At 38.4% G+C, this 18,317-nt stretch overlaps 4 protein-coding genes, 1 long non-coding RNA gene and 1 pseudogene across 10 annotated transcripts; 1 reads left to right on the forward strand and 5 right to left on the reverse strand.

Annotated features, from left to right (window-relative positions):
• Window positions 1-132: 132 nt before the first annotated feature.
• Window positions 133-1,968, reverse strand: Or273 (odorant receptor 273). The gene is made up of 9 exons (NM_001190683.1): window positions 1,953-1,968; window positions 1,573-1,838; window positions 1,303-1,499; window positions 1,021-1,243; window positions 853-950; window positions 689-788; window positions 517-627; window positions 266-421; window positions 133-189 (listed from the first exon to the last, which is right to left on the reverse strand). Exons 1-9 carry the CDS (start codon window positions 1,966-1,968, stop codon window positions 133-135), a joined length of 1,224 nt encoding a protein of 407 aa, NP_001177612.1.
• A 407-nt stretch (window positions 1,969-2,375) lies between these two features.
• Or272 (odorant receptor 272) lies at window positions 2,376-4,755 on the reverse strand. Of its 3 annotated transcripts, XM_016981035.3 has the most exons (9): window positions 4,310-4,755; window positions 3,952-4,214; window positions 3,666-3,862; window positions 3,382-3,604; window positions 3,209-3,306; window positions 3,040-3,139; window positions 2,861-2,971; window positions 2,623-2,778; window positions 2,376-2,537 (listed from the first exon to the last, which is right to left on the reverse strand). In XM_016981035.3, the coding sequence occupies exons 2-9, from the start codon at window positions 4,210-4,212 to the stop codon at window positions 2,481-2,483; spliced, it is 1,203 nt and encodes a 400-aa protein (XP_016836524.1). In that variant the 5' UTR covers window positions 4,213-4,214; window positions 4,310-4,755; the 3' UTR covers window positions 2,376-2,480. The 3 variants fall into 3 exon arrangements, 2 of the variants coding, with proteins under 2 accessions (XP_016836524.1, NP_001177611.1); NM_001190682.1 differs by lacking the exon at window positions 4,310-4,755 and having other exon boundaries at window positions 2,481-2,537; window positions 3,952-4,212; XR_004228375.2 differs by lacking the exon at window positions 2,376-2,537 and having other exon boundaries at window positions 2,662-2,778; window positions 2,861-2,940; window positions 3,952-4,755.
• Window positions 4,756-4,808: 53 nt separating this feature from the next.
• Or271 (odorant receptor 271) lies at window positions 4,809-7,066 on the reverse strand. 2 transcript variants are annotated; one of them, XM_016981031.3, is made up of 9 exons: window positions 6,686-7,066; window positions 6,356-6,618; window positions 6,080-6,276; window positions 5,796-6,018; window positions 5,623-5,720; window positions 5,451-5,550; window positions 5,271-5,381; window positions 5,029-5,184; window positions 4,809-4,943 (listed from the first exon to the last, which is right to left on the reverse strand). In XM_016981031.3, exons 2-9 carry the CDS (start codon window positions 6,614-6,616, stop codon window positions 4,887-4,889), a joined length of 1,203 nt encoding a protein of 400 aa, XP_016836520.1. In that variant the 5' UTR covers window positions 6,617-6,618; window positions 6,686-7,066; the 3' UTR covers window positions 4,809-4,886. The 2 variants fall into 2 exon arrangements, with proteins under 2 accessions (XP_016836520.1, NP_001177610.1); NM_001190681.1 differs by lacking the exon at window positions 6,686-7,066 and having other exon boundaries at window positions 4,887-4,943; window positions 6,356-6,616.
• On the reverse strand, window positions 7,120-8,647 carry Or270PSE (odorant receptor 270 pseudogene; annotated as a pseudogene).
• LOC100114621 (lipopolysaccharide-induced tumor necrosis factor-alpha factor) lies at window positions 9,550-18,244 on the forward strand. Of its 2 annotated transcripts, XM_031921371.2 has the most exons (5): window positions 9,550-9,613; window positions 9,675-9,754; window positions 15,596-15,683; window positions 16,894-17,047; window positions 17,221-18,244. In XM_031921371.2, the coding sequence occupies exons 1-5, from the start codon at window positions 9,597-9,599 to the stop codon at window positions 17,254-17,256; spliced, it is 375 nt and encodes a 124-aa protein (XP_031777231.1). In that variant the 5' UTR covers window positions 9,550-9,596; the 3' UTR covers window positions 17,257-18,244. The 2 variants fall into 2 exon arrangements, with proteins under 2 accessions (XP_031777231.1, XP_008215504.1); XM_008217282.4 differs by lacking the exons at window positions 9,550-9,613; window positions 9,675-9,754 and adding an exon at window positions 10,770-10,974.
• LOC116415859 lies at window positions 10,485-15,574 on the reverse strand. 2 transcript variants are annotated; one of them, XR_004344404.1, is made up of 3 exons: window positions 14,840-15,557; window positions 11,166-14,777; window positions 10,485-10,999 (listed from the first exon to the last, which is right to left on the reverse strand). It is a non-coding gene; the product is annotated as an uncharacterized LOC116415859 (long non-coding RNA). The 2 variants fall into 2 exon arrangements; XR_004226414.2 differs by having other exon boundaries at window positions 11,166-15,574.
• Window positions 18,245-18,317: the final 73 nt, after the last annotated feature.

Genomic DNA, 18,317 nt, shown 5'->3' on the forward strand with positions numbered 1-18,317 from the left:
TGCACAGGATTTTTTCTACAATGTGTTTTTATTTTAACAAAATGCTACGATTGGCAGCGGGCGCGGTTAGAATCACTAATTACTAATAACACGAATATAATACAATAAACAACATCATTCTGACGCAAGCTGTTATTTGCCATCTGTAGTTTGTAGCATCATATAATAAGAATACGATGCTCTGATGATCTGGAAAAAAATTTTACAACCTAATTTTTATAGTGAAATGTGCGTTAGCACTGTTTTTATTTCGCACTACATTTACCGCCGTAAGTCTTTGATGTCCTATAGGAAAAAATCCATATGCTGTACAATAAAATGGTTTTTGAGCTCGCACTATAATGAACCGTAGGTATAATCTAAGCTTATAATCCTTTGTTGTCCAATTCAAATCATATACTGTATCGGCTATGGACGTTGTCTATTAATTACATTACGCAGAATTAAAGTCGCTACATAATTTTGGAATAATACATTTGGAGTTATTGAAAATAAGGTAGATAATAACTTATTTACCTCATCTGATAGTTTTTCTGCAAAAATACAAAAAAAGAAGATCTGAAAAATTGTCATTAGAAATATGCTCGCATAGATGCATGTTTCAAAATAGGCCTTACTCGCAATAGTCTGAAAAGAAGGACTTACAATTGGTTTTCTAAAAAGTATATCGAATACAAAGTAACCATACCTCTCTAGCGCCAATAACATTGACGCACATATTTACAGATGACAAAATCACGGTAAAAAAAATTATTGGACTAAAAATATCTTCAATCATCATGCAAATCCTATAATGCATTTATTATTTAAAAAGATTTGGAGTATAATAATAACATCAAAGCGATGTTCTACCTCAAAAGATTCCGATGTCTTCGTAACAGCTTCAGTAAAATTTCTTTATCGTTCGAACCTTCTGTATTAAACTTCTCTTGGATGTCACGCTTCAATATCTAAGTAAAACAAACGTGTGATGATGAGTTAAAATTGTTAAGATTTGTATTAAATTCAATTATCGGTTACCTTGAATTGCAAACAAATGTGAGTCGTTACTTGAGCAAATAGTGTATCAATGATAGCCCACAAAGTAGCGCCCATAATCAGTAAAAATTCTTCTGACAAAAACAGCGTGATAAATGTCGGTATTTCAGTCACTACAAATGGATATTTTACTAGCAATATTATATGTGAAAAGTCGTAAGTATGATTGGTCGCTTCGCGGGCTTGATATTGCATGAAAAAGTTTCTAAAAATTAAGACAGATTTAAAGTAAAATTCTAAGTTAAAAGTTTAACGCATACTCACAGTCCCATTTGCAAAGCGTAAGCCAATACGCAACTTAAATTAGCGGTTACGTAGTATTTACAAAAAGTCACTGTTTTATCTGCTACTAACAAAATTGATTTCTGAATCTCATCGTCTGGAGGATAGGTTTCCCACAGAATTCGAATCTCATGGAGTATAGCTTGGACTTTCGCTATAGAAATTACAAAGAGAAATCCCTGAATTCATGATTAAATTAAAGAATCAGATCACTTTATCGCATGAAATCTCGAAATACTATTGATGAAATACCTTGGAATTACATTGTATGTTGCAAACTGTTTGGCTCAAAATCTGTGCGGCTAAACTTGTGTCATGTGAGCGCACGGCTTCTCTCACATAACTGATTTGGAATATCAAGTAAATGATTCCCAACACATTTGTCAAGAAAGTAGGTATTTTATAAATGAATTTCGTCACCGTTTCTGTCATGCTACATTTCAAGCCGATCAGTGACATCAATTTTATATTGAGATCGAAGTAATACTCCGCATCAACTGCTGTTATCGCCTTTTCTTCTACACAAGTGCAAAGAGAAAAATAAAAAAAAAAATTATGAAATTTTGAATTTAAATTTCAATTTATGGAATTAATTGATCAATGCAAGAGCAAGTCTAGGGCCCAGCTTATACCTGTATTGGTCTGCATGTTTCAGTCTTCTCACGAGCACTGCCGATAAGCTTCTGATGCCCTAGCCCATTGTCGCGTTCATAGTGAATATTTTACGATTCACGGATGCACCTACTTATTACGGAGAATGCGAATAACCCTTTCGCGATAAGTTTCCCTCTCTATTTTTCCATCTCTCTTCTTCGATCAGTTCAACGCTCATGTGCGTACCTTTTTTGCCTGTCAGCTATACTACTGCAGTAGCGCTGGATGGTCTCGCGAAGAAAAGAACAAGAAAGTATGATGTGTAAATTGGTTTTAAGTGCATGTATTAATTGGCAATATTTGGTTATTTCAATCGGGCTTTAGTCTTCAAAATGAACATGATCCCGTAAAAGTAGAAAAAAAGTATAGATGCCACAATAAAAAAGCAGTGAATTTAAAATTATTCAACCTGCAATGTCAGAAAAATTTATTGCATATAGATAAGGTCAATTTATAATACTATCAAACTAAAACGTAAATATAACAAATTTTTTATGGGTAAGTCATCATTTTTTGTCTGTAGTTTGTAGCATCATATAATATGAAAACGATGCTCTAATGATCTGTAAAAGAATTAATTTTGTCAATAGACACTTGCAGTAAAATCAATCAACACACACTGGGCTTTATATTTGCTTCTGTACTTACCGATGTAAGTCTTTGATGTCCAATAGGGAAAAATCCATATGCTGTACAATAAAATGGTCTTTGAGCCCTTACTATAATAAAATATATATAAAATCCAAGCTGGTTATCTTTCGCTGTCCAATTTAAATTATATACCATGTCGGCTAAAGAAGTTGTCTATTTAAAATACATAGCATAGAGACCGATCCTTTTTATAGAAAAAATTTTAAAAAGTACTAAATAAAATATCTGGTTTTACCTCCTCCGATATTTTTTCTGCAAATATACAGAAAAAGAAGATCTGAAAAATCGTCATGGTTAATATAGTCGCATATATTCCTGTATTAAAATAGGTCTGATTAGAAATCGTCTGTAAAAATTATAACTTGTATAATTAGGTTTTAATTATCGATTATTCGACGTAGAAAGAGCATATACCTCTCTAGTACCAATGACGTTAACGCACATATTTACAGACGACAGGAAAACGGTGAAAAAAATAATTGGGCTAAAAACATCTTCAAGCAGCATACAAATCCTACAAAGTAGATGGAAATAGAGTATCGTAATTGTATTTGGAAATCAACGTTTTGGCTTATCACGATACCTCAAAAGTTCACGATGTCTGTGTACTAGCTTCAATAAAATTTCTTTACTATTTGGACCTCCATAATTAAATGTTTTCTCTATATCTTGTTTCAATACCTAAATGAAGCTTCTCGTGAGTTTTGAATATTACTGTAACTTCGCAATTAAATTTTAACTAAATTAAGTAGTTACCTTGAACTGTAAACATATGTGAGTGGTTGTTTGAGCAAACAACGTATCACTGCTTACCCAGAAAATAACATTCATAACCAGTAAATATTCTTCTAACAATACCAATATAATAAATCTCGAAACTTTAGTCACTTCAAATGGATATTTTACTAGCAGTATCATTTGCGAAAGATCGTAAGTATGATTAGTTGATTCACGGGCTTGATATTGCATGAACAAGTTCCTGAAAATTGATGCGTACAGCTTCAAAGTGAAATTCGAAGTAAAAAACTTGAAGTACTTACAATACGAGTGGCAACGCGTAAGCTAACACGCAACTAAAATTAGCGGTAACGTAATATTTACAAAAATTTAAGGTTCGATCCGCATTGTCTAAAATCGATTCTTGTATCTCCTCATCGGGCTGATACCTTTGCCACAAAAACCTTATCTCATGGAGTATGGATTGCATTTTTTCTATGGACACTGCAAACAAGAATCCCTAAATTTATAATGAAATCGCATCAGCCAAGTTCTAATCTAAAATCGAGGTTTATTTATTCAAGCACTGAAGTGTGACGTTACAAATACCTTGGTAATACATTGAATGTTGGAGACTAATTGACTTAAAATTTGCGAGATCAATGCTACGTCACGTAAACGCACTGCCTCTATAACAAAAGTGGCCTCGAATACCAAATAAATGATTCCCACTAAATTCGCCAGGAACGTAGGTACTTTGTTAATAAAAGTTCCGATCGTTTTCGTCATGCTGCACCTCAAACCGCACAGTGACATCAATTTAATGTTTAAACCGAAGTAGTCCTCAGGATTGATCGATGTCATCTTCATTTCTATAAAATCAACATCAAACAACAACTTGAAACAAACCGAGATTGCGTAACGAGTGCAGTAATGTACTATTGAATGGAGCACTGAAATGTCATACTTCATTGTTCACCTGCTCTCTGCGTGTCCTCTCACGAGCACTGCCGATAAGTTTCTGATGCTCTAGCACGCTGTGGTGGGGCAATTAATATTTTACTGCACTCATAGTTGAACCTGCTTATTACGAGCCAGCCGGTACGAGCAATTCGTATGATTCCCTCTCTAGTTCTCGATCTCTCTCCTTCGATCAGTTCGACGCCCTGTGTGCGTAAAGGCGTTTTCACCTATCAGCTATACAGTTGTATATCGTACAGTAGCTCCGAATGGTCTTGTTAAGAAAATAACAATGGAAGCATGGTGATGTGAATTTGTTCAAAGTGCTAGTGTCGACTTAGAACTAAATGATTCTCCTGTATGCGTATTGTGAGATAAATGAGGTAAACTTGACGAATTAGTAAGATTTGTACTTTAATTCTCAAAATGAAAATGTACTCGTGAAAAATAAAAAAAAATATAGACAGTACAAGCAAACCAGATAATTTTAAATTATTAAATATTTAATGTTAGAAAAATTTGATGGCTCAAAGAAGTCAACTCAATACTATGAAACATAAATATAAATTGCTATAGCTAAGTTGTCATTTGTTGTCTGTAGTTTGTAGCATCATATAATAAGAAAATGATGCTCTGATGATCTGTAAAAAAATTAATTTTGTCAATAAACTTTTGTAGTAAAATCAATTAACATATACTGGGCTTTATATTTGCTTTTGTACTCACCGATGTAAGTCTTTGATGTCCAATAGGAAAAAATCTATATGCTGTGCAATAAAATGGTCTTTGAGCTCTTACTATAATAAAATATATGTAAAATCCAAGCTGGTTATCCTTCGCTGTCCAATTTAAATTATATACCATGTCGGCTAAAGAAGTTGTCTATTTAAAATACACAGTATAATGACAAATCCTTTTTATTGAAATAATTTTAAAAAGTACAGGAAGAATTACATATCTGAGTTTACCTCTTCCGATATTTTTTCTGCAAATATACAGAAAAATAAGATCTGAAAAATTGTCATCGTCAATATAGTCGCATAGATTCCTGTATTTAAATAGGTCTTATCAGAAATTGTCTGAAAAATAATATTACTTATACTGTTTGGTTTTAATTATCGATTATTTGTCGTATAAAAAGCATATACCTCTCTAGTACCAATCACGTTAACGCACATATTTACAGATGATAAGAAAACGGTGAAAAAAATAATTGGGCTAAAAACATCTTCAAGCAGCATACACATCCTAAAAAGTAGATGGAAATATATCGTAATCGTAATTGTATTTAGAAATCAACGTTTCGGATTGTTACGATACCTCAAAAGTTCACGATGTCTGTGTACTAGCTTCAATAAAATTTCTTTACTATTTGGACCTCCATAATTAAATGTTTTCTCTATATCTTGTTTCAATACCTAAATGAAGCATCTCGTGAGTTTCGAATATTACTGTAACTTCGCAATTAAATTTTAACTAAATTAAGTAGTTACCTTGAACTGTAAACATATGTGAGTGGTTGTTTGAGCAAACAACGTATCACTGCTTACCCAGATAATAACACTCACAACAAGTAAATATTCTTCTAGCAATACCAATATGATAAATCTTGAAACTTTAGTCACTTCAAATGGATATTTTACTAGCAGTATCATTTGCGAAAGATCGTAAGTATGATTAGTTGATTCACGGGCTTGATATTGCATGAACAAGTTCCTAAAAATTGATGCGTACAGCTTCAAAGTGAAATTCGGATTAAAATACTTGAGGTACTTACAACACGAGGGGCAAAGCGTAAGCTAACACGCAACTAAAATTAGCGATAACGTAATATTTACAAAAATTTAAGGTTCGATCCGCATCGTCTAGAATTGATTCTTGTATCTCAATATCAGGCTGATACCTTTCCCACAAAGAACGTATTTCATAGAGTATGGATTGCATTTTTTCTATTGAAACTGCAAACAAAAATCCCTACATTTATAATGAAATCGCATCAGCCAAGTTCTAATCGGAAATCGAGATTTATTTATTCAAGCACTGTTACAAATACCTTGGTAATACATTGAATGTTGGAAACTAATTGACTTAAAATTTGCGAGGTCAATGCTACGTCACGTAAACGCACTGCCTCCATTACAAACGTGGCCTGGAATACCAAGTAAATGATTCCAACTAAATTTGCCAGGAACGTAGGTACTTTATTAATAAAACTTCCGATCGTTTTCGTCATGCTGCACCTCAAACCGCACAGTGACATCAATTTAATGTTTAAACCGAAGTAGTCCTCAGGATTGATCGCTGTCATCTTCATTTCTATAAAATCAACATCAAACAACAAGTTGAAAAAAACCGAGATTGCGTAACGAGTGCAGTAACGTACTATTGAATGAAACACTGAAATGTTATACTTCATTGTACACCTGCTCTCTGCGTGTCGTCTCACGAGCACTGACGATAAGTTTCTGATGCTCTAGCACGTTGTGGTGTGGCAATTAATATTTTACTGCACTCATAGTTGAACCTGCTTATTACGAGCCAGCCGGTGCGAGCAATTCGTATGATTCCCTCTCTATTTCTCGATCTCTCTTCTTCGATCAGTTCGACGCTCTGTGTGCGCAAAGGCTTTTTTACCCGTCAGCTATACAGTTGTATATCGCACAGTAGCACCGAATGGTCTCGTGAAGAAAATAACAATAGAAGCATATGATGATGTGAATTTGTTCAAAGTGCAAGTGTCGACTTGGAAGTAAATGATTTTCTTGTACGTATATTGCGATAAGAAAGCGGTTAATTCGAAGAATTTGCAAGTTTTGTAAAACTATTAAATCTTTAATGTTAGAAAAATGTTATGGCTCAAAGAGGCCAACTCAATACTATGAAACATAAACATAAATTGCTATAGCTAAGTTGTCATTTGTTGTCCGTAGTTTGTAGCATCATGTAATAAGAAAACGATGCTCTGATAATCTGAAAAGGACAAAATTAATTTTGAGAAATATACTTTATATTAAAATCAATTGGCAGGCTGCGCAGTTTTTTTCATATTCACCGACGTGAGTCTTTGGTGGCCAATAGGAAAGAATCCATATGCTGTGCAATAAAATGGCCTTTGAGCTCGTATAATAATGAATTGTAGAATCCAAGCTTATTATCCTTTGACGTCCAATTCAAATTATATACCATGTTGGCTAAAGAGGTTGTCTATTCAAAATACATAGTAAAGTATGAATCTTCGGTTGAAGTAATTGAAAATCATAGTATAAATGTCTGATTTCACCGTTTCCGATATTTTCTCCGCAAAAACACAGAAAAAGAAAATCTGAAAAATCGTCATCAGAAGCATGGTTGCATAGACACCTGTATCAGAATAGACTCTATTCGAAATAGTCTAAAAATAACAGCACAATATGAGTTTTTGAAAAATTCTATCATGTTGTCTAAAACAGCGTTACCTCTCTAGTACCAATAACGTTGACGCACATATTTATAGAGGACAAGAACACGGTGGAAAAAAATAATCGGACTAAAAATATCTTCGATCAGCATGCAAATCCTAATGCCCGATTAGTTGGGCAATTTTTTAAAAAGTACATTGTAATAATTGTTTTTAGAAATACTCGTTTCGGATTGTCACGATACCTCAAAAGTTCACGATGTCTGTGTACTAGCTTCAATAAAATTTCTTTGCCGTCTGGACCTTCGTAATTAAACATTTTTTCTATGTCACGCTTCAGTACCTAAATAAAGCTTTTGTTGAGTTGAAGGTGGATAATTCCATAATTGAATTTTAACTAGTTACCTTGAACTGTAAACATAGGTGAGTGGTCGTTTGAGCAAACGTTGCATCACTGCTGACCCAAAAAACAACGTTCATAACTAGTAAAAATTCTTCCAGAAATATCACTATTGCAAATGTCGAAGTGTCGCTAATTTCAAACGGATATTTTACCAGCAACATCGTTTGCGAGACATCGTAGGTATGATTAGTTGCAACGCGGGATTGGCATTGCAGGAACAATTGTCTAAAAATTCATACCCACACTCCACAGTTCTATAAGACGTGAAATACGAAGTTCATAATTTCTGCATACTTACACTCCCATTGGCAATGAGAAAGATACCAAGCAGCTAAAATTAGCGGTAACGTAACATTTACAAAAAGTTAGAGTTCGATCTGCATCCTTGACAATCGATTTTTGTATTACCTCCTCGGGTTGATACTTCTCCCACAGAATCCTAATCTCGTGGAAAACGGGTTGCAATTTCTCTATGGAAAACGCAAACAGGAGTCCCTAAATTCATAATGCAATTGCAGCCGAAATCTAATCAAATAATAGTGCATTAATAAAAAAAAAAAAAACCGAAGTATGCCAGGATCTACCTTGGTAATACATTGAGTGTTGCAGACTAATTGACCTAAGGTCTGCGCTGCTAACGCACTGTCGCGTAAATGTACTGCGTCTACCAGCAAATTGAATTCGGATGCGAAAACGGCGATTCCTACTAGATTCGCCATGAGCGTTGGTACTTTGTTGATGAAACTTCCGATCGTTTTAGTCATGCTGCATCTCAAACCGCACAGTGCCATCAATTTTATATTCGAATCGAAGTAATATCTAGGATCGATTGTCCTCTTCACTTCTACAAATCAAAGCGAACGAATTGGTCTATAGGAAGCAAATGTATAACTAACAATTTCACTGCAGTATGACATTTCATCGTTTACCTATGCCCTTCATGTTGCAGTCTTCACGCCAGCACGTTCTGATGCTCAACTAGCTTGTTGTCGCGCGAGCGATGAATATTTTAGTATTCTCAGGTGAACTTGCTTATTATGTGAGGGACAATGTAACCCTTTCGCGCGTTTCCCTCTCCTCTTCTCGACAAGCTCAGTGCTCATGTGCGTAGTTTTTTCTTACCTGCCCAGCTACATCGAGCTACATAGTTTCGTTCTTTTCGTTTAGTACATTACAGAGTAGTGCAGCGATAGTGTATGTGTAATGGTCATTTGTAGTCGACGTTTACCTAAACTATGCAGTTACTCGATGTGTTGTGCATGCGATATGTAAATCTTGCATTTATTTATTTTTTTTTTAATAGAAGGGTCGGTTAGTAGTGGTTAGTAGTAAAAGCTAGTAAAATCTGTGATGCTAGGTGCAATTTATTCATTAATTATTGGTATCAGATGTTCATTAAATACTGATTATAATCGTTATTTTTATTTATAGACTCAAGACACTGCTGGGAAGTATCTTAGAAGAAAGGGCTGAGCAGCTTTTCGGTGACCTACGATGCGTCCTCGTGCTCTGTAAGTAGACGGTCTGCTAGGTAAAAATGAAGTATTTGATGTAAAATTACATATTTTTCAGGAATACCGCGGCAGTGGCCAACTTTGGAAAAAGTATAATGTGGCAGAAGTATATCACAGATGTGAAATCCATAAATAAAGGTAAGTGCCGTTTCCTCTTAGATCACATGGCATCATCGATTAAATATGACATTTAGCCATCGCTATCAACCTGGCTTAAACCGATATCATTCAGGATGATTCATTCTAAATTCAATCATCCTGATAATATCTCAAGATGTAGATTATACCGTAATATATGAGAGTACAACACGTGGAACTAGTATAAATATATTAACAAAACGACTACAAAATATGATATCCGATTGATTATCTTCAAAACGGCGCTAAATTTGAAAATTTAAAGTACGCATAAATGCATTCGATAATGATAGAAAAATTAAACTCTATAAATATATGAAAATTTCAATCATATACAACGCTCAAGTCATGACTTATGTAAAACGCATGCTCGAATTCAAGTTCCATTCCGACAATTCCTCGTTGACGTAACATCATCCTCATCTTTATCAATTTCACAAATGATGACAAATAGCCCCAAGTCAGAATTATCTATACCTTCTATATTTTCAAGTTTTTCGGCGCTGCCATCCAACCGTTCCGGAGTACATTCTTCTGGCCTTAATTAATCCCAATAAGAAGAAAATCGCTATCGAAGCTTATGTCGAAGCGATAAACTCCGTGTATAGGTATCTATCAGGGATACTATTCATCGAATCAGGTGCAATACGGCAATCCTGACAATTTTCAAGCGGGAAATGACAGCTACGGTTATCGGGTTAAGATAATTGTTGAAAATAAAAAGCATCGATTAAAATTGTAGCCGAATTGCTGAATTTATTATTTTATTTATCTTCAGCCAATAGCAGAAACTACCAAGTCTTATTCGACAAACTCTCTATGTTTCAAAAAATACACACCGCATCCATCACAAAAGCAAAACTCCTTCAACGATGATCTCCCGACGCCAAAGTCTGGCAACCTAATCTCTCCCCTCGAAAAAAAAAAAAAAAACAACAACGCTTCGCGCTCGCGTAGATTCCCAAAAAAGAGAGCCAACAATGACATCATCGCGATCACGCAAAGCCAGCGCTAGTCGCGCTTCGGGAAAACCTGCGCACTATAGAGTCTTGAGTCGATCGAGAGTCGCTGTCGCGGCCGTCAGTACTTCAGTCCCGAGTCGAACTTCGACGCGAGCGCACGTTTCCCTCTCTCTCTTCTCGTGAGATTTCGTAGTGGTGTTTTGTGAGCCGATCGTTGGATCGTTGCCGATTTTTATTCTCCTTCTCGTTGAGCTTCAGGTAAGAGCGACGGATTCTTTTTACCCTACGAATACGAAAGTAGATCGTTGAGATTTTTTTTTTTCAAAACGCTTTTCTTTTCAATTTTTTTTTTTTTGTTTTCTGTTTCGTCGATACAACGCTTGTTTCGTTTTGAATTATTACTCTTTACTTTCTTAGAAAATTAATTTTAATTCCTGCTGTATACTTACATACATATTATACGACGCCGATAACAGCCGCGTATTTTCCTCGATTGCGGAGTCGCGCGATATCGACTTGTGCGAAGTGTCAGAGCGAACATACGAGAGATTTCCGACGCGCACTTGATCGGCTCTGGTATATCTCTCTTCGAAATAAATAAAGAGCGAGACGCCTTGCGGACGGAAGAAAGGAAAGCGAGAGTGGCCGAGTGCACGCGCACCCGGAATAGCTTTTTGGGCGTGTGCTGCGGCCTTGGAATCCCCCGTGCGCGGAACTGTACGCTTTAACGGGGAGAAAACCGGTCTCCCCTTGCATATCCCGCCGCGAAATTCTCTCGAAACACCGCCGTTACGTTTATATATTATTTATTTATCGGCGAAACGTTCTCTCATCGACTTCGAATAATCGGGATAAATAAGATGATAAAAAAGCACAACGACCCGCGCGCGAGAAGCGAAACATCTGCCGTGCATTCCATCGTTTCGCCTTGAGACTCGAGTCGCTGCGCTTCGCAAGAATTCGAAAAAAAAGGCCGATAGAAGGCGGCGGCCCGAGAATAAACCGCCGAGGAGAGGAGAGATTTCGAGTGTGTATACATTGTATGCAAGGGGGGAAAATCCGGTCGAGCGACGAGGCGCTTCGCGTATATATGTGATCGCGAGCGCTGCAGGCTGCGTTTCTCTCGAGCATCGATCGATTATTCATCGGGATCGAAAAAAAAGCTAGCGCGCAACTGCGTCACGTTTTCAACTGAATATTCAGGAAAATCGCCAGTCCTCAACTCCAAAATCGATTTCGACGAAGCGACGAATAATGTTAACGCACAGTTTTTCTCTCGGCGACACGTATGTCGATATAATCGGCGTATCGATCGGCGTTATCGCGTTCCGATAAGCGCATGTATGAGTTCATCGCTGTTCACGGCGCGGCTTACTACTTCTTCTCCGTAAATCAATAAAAAAAAAAAAAAACACACACACACATCAATATAATATCTGCATCGACGACACTCGACTGTTTAATCAAACCGAGAAGACACTATGACGATAAATCCAAATTACGCGCGCACACATCCGACTCACAGTTGTCAGGCGCTCTTCGGTGCACGTGCACCGAAGCGCTGATCCGGCACACACAAAGAAACCGGGAATCCTCTTTCGGGATGTGTTTCGGATTCTTTACGCGTGTACACACACACACACACACAATGAGACGAAGAAGAAGAGCTTCGACACACTTCCCGATGGGGAAGAGAGATGATGGGCTAGACGGCGCCGTGAAGTTAATGCCGGCGCGACGTCGGGACAGCTGCACTGCGATCGATGCGCGAAGGCAAATTTCTCGTGCGCGGGTGAAATTCTTTTATTTACGCATAAAAGCGAGATTGTCTTTTTTTTCTTTTTTTTTTGTTATGTGTTCGGCGTTACACAAAAGTTTTACACAAGATTCGAGCGTGCACGCGGCTCCTTTTTCCCAAAGACAAGGTCTCGGCCGTGAAGAATTAAAAAAAAAATTCTGATCAACCAAAATACTCTACGCCATCCGCAAACGAGTTCGTCTTCACATTCGCCTCACGAGAAATCCGAAAACCCTCGGCGGAAATACCTCTCCATTCATATCATCGTCGCTGCATCTCTTTAGCATCACGGCGAATCGTCGCGTTCGACAAAAAAAAAGAAAAAAAAGCGAGACTGCCATATACAGCACACGCAGACACGCACGTGGCTTAACATCGGACAAAAGCCAAGGCCGGCGCGGCGGTCCCGAGACTTCCTTTTAAAATCGACCGGTTAACGCTGCGTTGAGCGCACGTATTGTAGGGGATATTTTAGAGATGGATTTTGTGTGCGTGTGTGCGTGTGTGTGTGCGTGAGTAGAAACGAGTCCTAATTGTAAGCGATTATTTCATTAGGGAGGATAAGCCGGTGCGTGGGAGATTTTTGGAAGGAAGACCAGTGCGAATGTTAATCCACGTAATGCGCGTAATTGTCCGTTATGTTATGATAGATGCAGCCACGCCCTCTGTTATGTATTATATATTACGTTGAATCAACGGGTATATAGAAGCGTTTATTGTCCTCGACATCGATCATCTCGCTAATCGACGTATTTTCGCCAAGCGATGTGTGCATACACAGGATTCTTGGCAGAAGCGCAATTGTTTTGCTTAAAATTAGAAGCAGAGAAGCTCGTATAGGTACACGTGTACAAAGCGCCAATCAAACGTTAAAATTCCCACCGAACACTCGACGATTTTTCACCTCTTGCATCAGCTTATAGCAATATACAGTTTCCTCGCGCAACGAACTCGTCTCCCATCCGCATTGCAAAGCCCGCTCTGCAGCGCGTATAATCAGGTTCAACGAATCGCGCAGCACCACACGCTACAGCGATTTTCCCACTGTGGCTCAGCGTGAGTCACATGGATCGGAAAACGCCCGCGTCACAGGCTTCCGCCGATTTCGTGGATGCGCTCGAGGAAATTACACCGGTCGCGAGAGGGATCGTCGTTCTATTTTCTTAATTACTCATCGATGACGACTACGACGCTGTGTTCGTTATCTTCGCTGAATATACTTACGTTTTTTTTTTTCGCAACGTTCGGGTTTTTGTTCGGCGAGACACAGAGCCGACCTTCTTTTTTTTAAAGAGCGGAGGAAGACGCAGTTGTGAAAAGAGCCGCGTTATCAATTCGACGCGACGACGGCTTCTATGCCTAATGCATAAAAGACACGGCTTTGTTGTCTAGCGAAGCGCTATAATTCCCGATAACGCTCTTATCTCTCCGAGCTTATACAACGAAAAATAAATGCCTCGCGGATCACTCAGTGACTAATTTCGGAACATCTGTCATCGGCTTCGATTTATTACCTGCGCGATTATGCTTTTTGGTTGTATGATACTGAAAAATTTAATCGGAATATTCGGTCATATCGTTCAGTTGAGAGAATTTCTCGAGCCTTTGGAAGACCCGAACGATAAAATACACTCCAAGGCTCCGGGGATTTCCAGAGGCGGTAAATGATAAATAAAGATCTCGAGCTTCTTCGAGATCTACGTGTACACAGAGGCTCGTTGTCAAATCGGGACCTTCGCACGTCGATGATAGATTAATTAGAGTGGATTAGCCGATCGGTTAATTTTTTCGATGCACGCGATACACGTAGATACGTTCTTTTTTCTTTCAACTACATATTTTAACAGAAATACCTCGAACGCGACGATAATCATCAGCGTCGCGCACTGATACGATCGAAATTAGGCTTTTTGTCGTGGCTGAACGCAAGGCCGTAACGATTTTTCCAGTGTACCGTTACGACTCTACACTCGCTTTCCTCTCGAGACTTTACTGTCGTATAAAAAAAAAAAAAAAAATTCACGAAAATATTTACACGCACGTATGCGTTTTCTCTTATCGTCTCTGCATGCCAACGGTGCGTATATATATAACGAGCGGCGCGTGATCGCATGCGCGTATTATACGTATACCTGTGGAGTAGGTTTACTTACACAATTGTCGAGAGAGAGAGAGAGAAAGAGAGAGAGGCGACTGCGCGCCATGTTTGTCCGACTCGCGCATGCATACGTGTAGCTTCCTGTGGCTAATGTTTTACCTAGAACTAGACGGTATTTCGTCAGAAGACAATCGGTGTTTTTTTTAGGATTTTAGAATTTTACTTACATCGTTCGAAAATTGCTGCCGATGAACGTAAGCTGGGTATATGTTTTGCGAGAGAAACGGACGAGTGCAATAACATGCGGGTATATAGTGACGTGGGAATATTAGAAACGAAAGGAAAATGTTTCGCAATTGCGGCTCTGTCGCGTTGGCAATTTTACGGTTAAATATGCATCCGCACACGAAGCGCTTGTATATAGTCATAACGGTGTGAAAATCGTAAAGAAGGATATAATCGATAGTTATAATTTTCCGCGATGCATCGGCTCGTATTCCTCGCGACACTCAGCGAGTAAGCGCCCGTCAGTCCGCCTAATGAGTTGCCTATATACACATGAGAAAAAAAAGTGTGAAAAATTTTAATAAAGGCCATAATCAATGGTTTTAATTTCGAATCGACCCGCGCGATGCATCGACTCGTTCCCCGCGACACACTCAATACACTCAACGAGTATAAGCACCTGTCACTCGCCTCCTAATGAGTTACGTATATGCATAGGAGAAAAAATCGAAAGCGACTGGCATCGAATTTCAAAGGTTCGCTTTCATAAAAGATCACCTTATATACCAGAGCCACTCGAGACTCACTCGTACACTCGAACCTCTCGTCGCATTGCCGAAGGAAACTCTATACGCGTTTGAAAAATAAATTCGATATTTTCATGCGATTAATCCCAGTATAATATAGTAGAAAGAAAAAATAAAATCAATCAAACGAAGCTGGCAGAGTATATAAAAAAAAAATAATAATAATTGCAGATCATATCGAGAATGAACAAACAAGGACCCCCTCCCGTGGGATTCATGCCACCACCACCTTACAGCGATGGGGCGCCTCCACCTGCAGGTGCGCGTTTATATTAATAATAATGATCAGCTAAAGTACACGCACTTTCATATGGCACATTGTGTGGGTGGTAGAGTCATATAGCGGTAACGCATTTTCTGTGCCAGGCTTTTATAGTAGACCTCTGCCAGCTCTTTCTGTGCCGTTGATCTGCCGTTAGTCTGGCTCGAGCTGCGAAGGATCGAAGAAGTTTTTTATTTCCGTACTGTCATTAGCAGTGAGTTTTGAGTCTGCAGAGTTGCTCGATTCCTTTTTTTCTATCGAGTGCGTGTTTTCAAGTACTTTTACACAAAAAAAATAACCCTTCGGGTATCCCACCGACATCGGTCTATTTGTATAAGTGGATTCGATCTTCGGCGAAGCTAAACTTAGCTTCAGGTGCAGTTAGTGTTGCTAACCTCGTTTTCGAAAGCAAGTGCGCCTGCCAAGCCGGAGGAAAAAACGCGAGACGACTCACATGCATGGATCATCGATTATTTAGATTCTTCGAAAACCGATCGATCCGTCGACCCTCGGACCCGTTTTTCCAGGCTTCGCACGTGCGATTAAGATTTCAATCAATCGGACGAGGAGTTTCGTAATTGCTTCGAAATTTATTTTATTTATAAACAACAAACGTTTTTTACTGGGAAAATTTTGATCTTCCCTTTGTATTTACGTCCGAGAGCCGATAAACGCGGTGTACTTAAATGTTTAATTCAATACGCGCGTTCGGATGATGCTTCCGCGAAGCTAAAATAAGAGACTCCCGCTGTTCATATGTACGCTTGTCAGAATTTACATCGGGACAAAGCGTCGAGATGTTGAGGATCTCTTGAAAATTTCATTTCCGCAAGTGTTTTTTATTCCGACTGTCCGCACGTTTTGTCATCAAATGCTTTCTCACGAATCTTTAGCCAATAAAGCTACGACCGACTAAGGATCGAATCTGAACTTTGCTTCTGTGTGATATCGCTAATCGTCGCTGTCATCTGACTGTTCTCTGCGATAAAATGGTTTACCGCTATATAATGACTCTCATCACCATCGAAGCTTTTGCACAACATATGAATAATGCACAAACGCCAGAAGAAATACAGACACACACTTTCAATCATCTGAAGAACGAGATAATCCATCTCTTTCTCAGTACATCTCATCGACACAAGACTACACACCGTCTACCGATATAAGACACGTGAACTAATGACTCCATTGATTTTCAACACAGGAGCCCCAAACGTCGTCGTCATGCACGCCCCACAGCTCGGACCCGACCCCCAGACTATGACCTGTCCCTACTGCGCGGCGACAATCACCACCAGCATCGAGACCAGTCCGTCCATGAAGACTCACCTGATGGCCCTTCTGCTCTGCCTCTTCGCGTAAGTATCGTCATCGCACCTTTCTCTTTTAACGTCTTCATTCACTTCCCCAAATTAACGTTACCCCATAATCCTGGACACGCCTTCGTGTCAGCGAGTAATTAGGTCTACACCCCCAACAACCCCCATCGATCACTCACACACACACCTAACTCTGAAAATTTAATTTCCAGTTGCTGGCCATGTGCGCCCTGCGTCTACTGCTGTGACAGCTGTCTGATAAAGAAACACTACTGTCCATCCTGTCAAAAGTTCCTCGGTGCCTACGACAACTGATGACTGAAGCATATTCTACATCTTCACACGTGTGTCTTCTCCGAAGGACAAATAAAAAAAAACAGCATTTTCTTCCCTCCTTCCATGTATTACTTATGGCAACTACGTTTTAAGTATTCCGGCTGCTACTACTACGTCATCAACGACGATAAAACACATTGTATAATGTCGCACGTTTGCGTTGAATACGTACGTAACGGTCGCGTTCAGTGCTCCTTATTGTATTAGTTTGAACAGTGGAGGTATTTTTTGTGAGACAAAAGAAAAGAAAACGATTTTAACTTGTATACCAATCGCTGTTCGAAGAGTCTTCTCAATAACGTGTAATGAAATGATAAAGCCAGACCAAATATAATATCAAGGCTCGTCCAGTTTCAACGAAAGCACATACAAGCATCTACAGAGATAGATTTTTTTTATAAAACGTCATAAATAGTTATTAGTACAAAAAAAAATCTGCGAATTTTTAACGTCTGCTTGTACTGCTACTCTACACTCCTGTTTCGACAACAGGTATTACAATAACGTCGGAGGCGATTGATTGCGCCGAGTCGAATGCGAAGGAAAGAAAAAAAAAACTAAGATTTTTTACGACTTTTTTTTAGTATAATAATAATGTTTACCGCGATTCTATGTGGAGTTTGCTTAGAGTTTAGCTTTTTGTTATGTATTGTAAACGATAGATGAATATAGAGAGGTATAAAAACTGGTAAAATGTAAGGATAAGTGATATAGTCGAAAGAAACGAGCGCATTGCTTCCTAATACTTTAGAACGATAAACTTCATGATTTCTGTGAAATGACAGTTTGACAATGACGATGATAAGAGGACTCGTATCGCGCAAGTTCGAGTTATTCCACCAACTTAATGTTAACGATTTTGTTAAAAGTAAAATATATTCATACTACACTTGAAACATACATCTGTTGTACTTGTGAATTGCTGATCCTTGTCCGAAATCCTTATACCCTGAACGAGAAAGAAAAATATAAA

The sequence above is a fragment of the Nasonia vitripennis genome, chromosome 1, assembly GCF_009193385.2.
Source record: "Nasonia vitripennis strain AsymCx chromosome 1, Nvit_psr_1.1, whole genome shotgun sequence".
In the NCBI taxonomy this organism is placed as follows: domain Eukaryota; kingdom Metazoa; phylum Arthropoda; class Insecta; order Hymenoptera; family Pteromalidae; genus Nasonia; species Nasonia vitripennis.

Coding starts and splice junctions, on each gene's coding strand:
- Or272 (XM_016981035.3), bottom strand. CDS start 4,212: ATGAAGATGACATCGATCAATCCTGAGGACTACTTCGGTTTAAACATT. Junction 3,863..3,951: donor ACATTCAATGTATTACCAAG/GTATTTGTAACG, acceptor TTATAAATTTAG/GGATTCTTGTTTGCAGTGTC. Junction 3,605..3,665: donor TACGCGTTGCCACTCGTATT/GTAAGTACTTCA, acceptor ATCAATTTTCAG/GAACTTGTTCATGCAATATC.
- LOC100114621 (XM_031921371.2), top strand. Junction 9,755..15,595: donor TGTGAAATCCATAAATAAAG/GTAAGTGCCGTT, acceptor TAATAATTGCAG/ATCATATCGAGAATGAACAA. Junction 15,684..16,893: donor TGGGGCGCCTCCACCTGCAG/GTGCGCGTTTAT, acceptor TTTTCAACACAG/GAGCCCCAAACGTCGTCGTC.
- Or271 (XM_016981031.3), bottom strand. CDS start 6,616: ATGAAGATGACAGCGATCAATCCTGAGGACTACTTCGGTTTAAACATT. Junction 5,551..5,622: donor AGACATCGTGAACTTTTGAG/GTATCGTAACAA, acceptor TCTACTTTTTAG/GATGTGTATGCTGCTTGAAG. Junction 5,185..5,270: donor CAGAAAAAATATCGGAAGAG/GTAAACTCAGAT, acceptor TATTTTAAATAG/ACAACTTCTTTAGCCGACAT.
- Or273 (NM_001190683.1), bottom strand. Junction 1,244..1,302: donor TACGCTTTGCAAATGGGACT/GTGAGTATGCGT, acceptor CTTAATTTTTAG/AAACTTTTTCATGCAATATC. Junction 789..852: donor AGACATCGGAATCTTTTGAG/GTAGAACATCGC, acceptor AATGCATTATAG/GATTTGCATGATGATTGAAG.